Source organism: Capsicum annuum, chromosome 2 (assembly GCF_002878395.1).
Source record: "Capsicum annuum cultivar UCD-10X-F1 chromosome 2, UCD10Xv1.1, whole genome shotgun sequence".
In the NCBI taxonomy this organism is placed as follows: Eukaryota; Viridiplantae; Streptophyta; class Magnoliopsida; order Solanales; family Solanaceae; genus Capsicum; species Capsicum annuum.
The window spans coordinates 132,832,258-132,834,867 of NC_061112.1; the positions used below are offsets into that span (position 1 = coordinate 132,832,258).

Below are 2,610 nucleotides of genomic sequence, written 5' to 3' on the forward strand. Positions count from 1 at the left end.
TATGATGAAAAGAATTAGAAAAAACAATTTTGGATGTAGGAAATTAATTCAAAAACAAAAAAAATAGTAAAATACTTATTAAAATACTATAATAGTTTCTTAATTAGTAAAATATATAATTATTTTCTTAAGATACAATGAAATAATTAAGAAGAGTAATTTTGGATGGAGGGAAACTAATTCAAACATACTTGAAATAGTAAAATACTTATTAAAATCCAATAATAGTTTCTTAATTAGTAAAATATAATAATTATTTTCTTAATATACAATGAAATAATTAAAGAGAGTAAATTTGGTTGGAGAAAAATTAATTCAAACATACTTGAAATAGTACAACACATCTTAAAAATCCTATAATAGTTTCTTACTTAGTAAAATATATAATTATTTTCTTAAGATACAATCAAGTAATTAAAAAGAGTAATTTTGGATGGAGGGAAATTAATTCAAACATACTTGAAATAGAATACTTATTAAAACCCAATAATAGTTTATTAATTAGTAAAATATATAATTATTTTCTTAAGATACAATGAAATATTAAAAAGGTTAATTATTAAAATCTTATAATAGTTTCTTAATTAGTAAAATATATAATTATTTTCTTAAGATACAATCAAATAATTAAAAAGAGTAATTTCAGACGAAGGGAAATTAATTCAAACATACTTGAAATAGAACACTTATTAAAATCCAATAATAGTTTATTAATTAGTAAAATATATAATTATTTTCTTAAGATACAATGAAATATTAAAAAGGTTAATTATTAAAATCTTATAATACTTTCTTAATTAGTAAAATATATAATTATTTTCTTAAGATACAGAGTAATTTTGGATGAAGGAAAATAAATTCAAACATACTTGAAATAGTAAAATACTTATTAAAATCTTATCATAGTTTCTTAATTAGTAAAATATATAATTATTTTCAATCGACTTATATGATCAAAACATTTACTCTTTGCCTACATTACATGGATTCTCATTTCCTGTATACAAAATAGTTTATTAATTTATTATAGGACAAAACAAATAATGCTCCTTTCTCCTATAAATAAGACCCTACATCACTTGATGTTAATCTGTCCTCCAGCAATTGGTAAAAGAACTTTTTCCCTTCCATTAGTAAAACAAAAAAAATGGCCCTACAATTCAACTTTCTCCTCTTCGCAAGTCTCTTATTTATTGCTTCTACTTGTTTTCATGCTAGGTCTGAGCAACCCATAAAGCCAAATGATCCTAAAGTTGTAGGCATTGCAAAATTTGCAGTACAAGAACGCAATAAGGAGGCTAAAACCAACTTTAAACTTGTAAAAGTGAATGCAGGAGGAACTGATCCAATTCCTGATGGTGTTGTATATCAACTGTATATCAGTGTCACTGAAGCAAGTGTTTCAACAACTCGTCTTGTGATTGTTCTTGTGCATAAAGATAATACCAAAGAACTTCTTGCTTTTGAGTAATTTTTTCTCTTTCAGTAATGTAATTAAGTTTATCGTCATCTGAAAATAAGTTATCCTAGAAGTGCATTTGTATGAAGTTGGTTATTTGAATTAAATATTTATCTTATACTAGTGATTTGTTTGGTCATTTGTCTTCGTTTTTCCTTGAGAAAAGATTAAACTGTATAATGTTGAATGCATTGAGAGGTAGTGAACTTCTTATGTTGAGTGACCTAAAATAGTAATTTCTTATCATTTTGAATTAATATTTTAAAACATCCTCCAGCTATGATGAATTATGTAACAAAGTCATTGAACTTTGTTTTTGTATCAATAGGGTCACTCAAATTCTATAATAAAATCACTTAATCAAATTTGTCACAAAGCATTTCACTTTTCCCCTTTAACATTTTGGATTTGGAAAATAATACCCTCTTCATATTTTGAAGGAGAGACAATAAATCCCCTTAATCTTAAATTAATGGCTAAAAATGAGTTGAATATGTCAAAACGATTCTCAGGCTTGGTTTATATTTGCACCTGGAATTTCTTGTTCGTAGTATTTTAGTGATGTATATGATTTTGAATAGATAATTTATGGTATTACCTTGAGGGTATCTTATTTCTTTTATTATATATCTAGCAATGTGTTATAGTTTTGTTGTGTGCTTTTATATTTTTTGGTTTGTTATATTGTTATCTGTCATGAGCCGGGGGTCAATCGAAAACAAACCCTTTACTTCATCTGAGATAGTGGTATGGACTACATATATTTTACCCTCCTCAGATTCCACTTTGTGGGAATACACTGAATATGTTGTTATTGTCAAAACGATCCTCAAGTTAAATACTACGAGGTGTGAACGAGATATTATTTTCTAATCTCAAGGCTAAGGGAGTATAAGTGTAGAATATGGCTGTCAAGTGGGCCGGGCCGGGCTAACCCGGAATCGGCCCGTGTTATTTAACAGGGTTGAGGGCTGGGCTGGGTCCGGGTCTAAGTGGGCCGGGCTGGTCCAGGCCCAACATTAAAAAAATTAAAACCCACCCTAACCCGGCCCACTTAACCCAACCCGGTCAAACCCACCAAAATCCGGTCAAATCCGGTTAAAAAATTGGTCAAATTCGGTCAAAAATATATAAAAAAAAAAACTTTATTT

The 2,610-nt window shown here is 27.9% G+C and overlaps 1 protein-coding gene across 1 annotated transcript; it reads left to right on the forward strand.

Annotated features, from left to right (window-relative positions):
- The first annotated feature begins 1,147 nt into the window (after positions 1-1,147).
- Positions 1,148-1,471, forward strand: LOC107858218 (cysteine proteinase inhibitor 4-like). The gene has a single exon (XM_016702912.2). It carries the CDS (start codon positions 1,148-1,150, stop codon positions 1,469-1,471), a length of 324 nt encoding a protein of 107 aa, XP_016558398.2.
- Positions 1,472-2,610: the final 1,139 nt, after the last annotated feature.

Excerpts from the sequence above, each read along its gene's own strand:
- LOC107858218 (XM_016702912.2), top strand. The coding sequence starts at position 1,148 with ATGGCCCTACAATTCAACTTTCTCCTCTTCGCAAGTCTCTTATTTATT.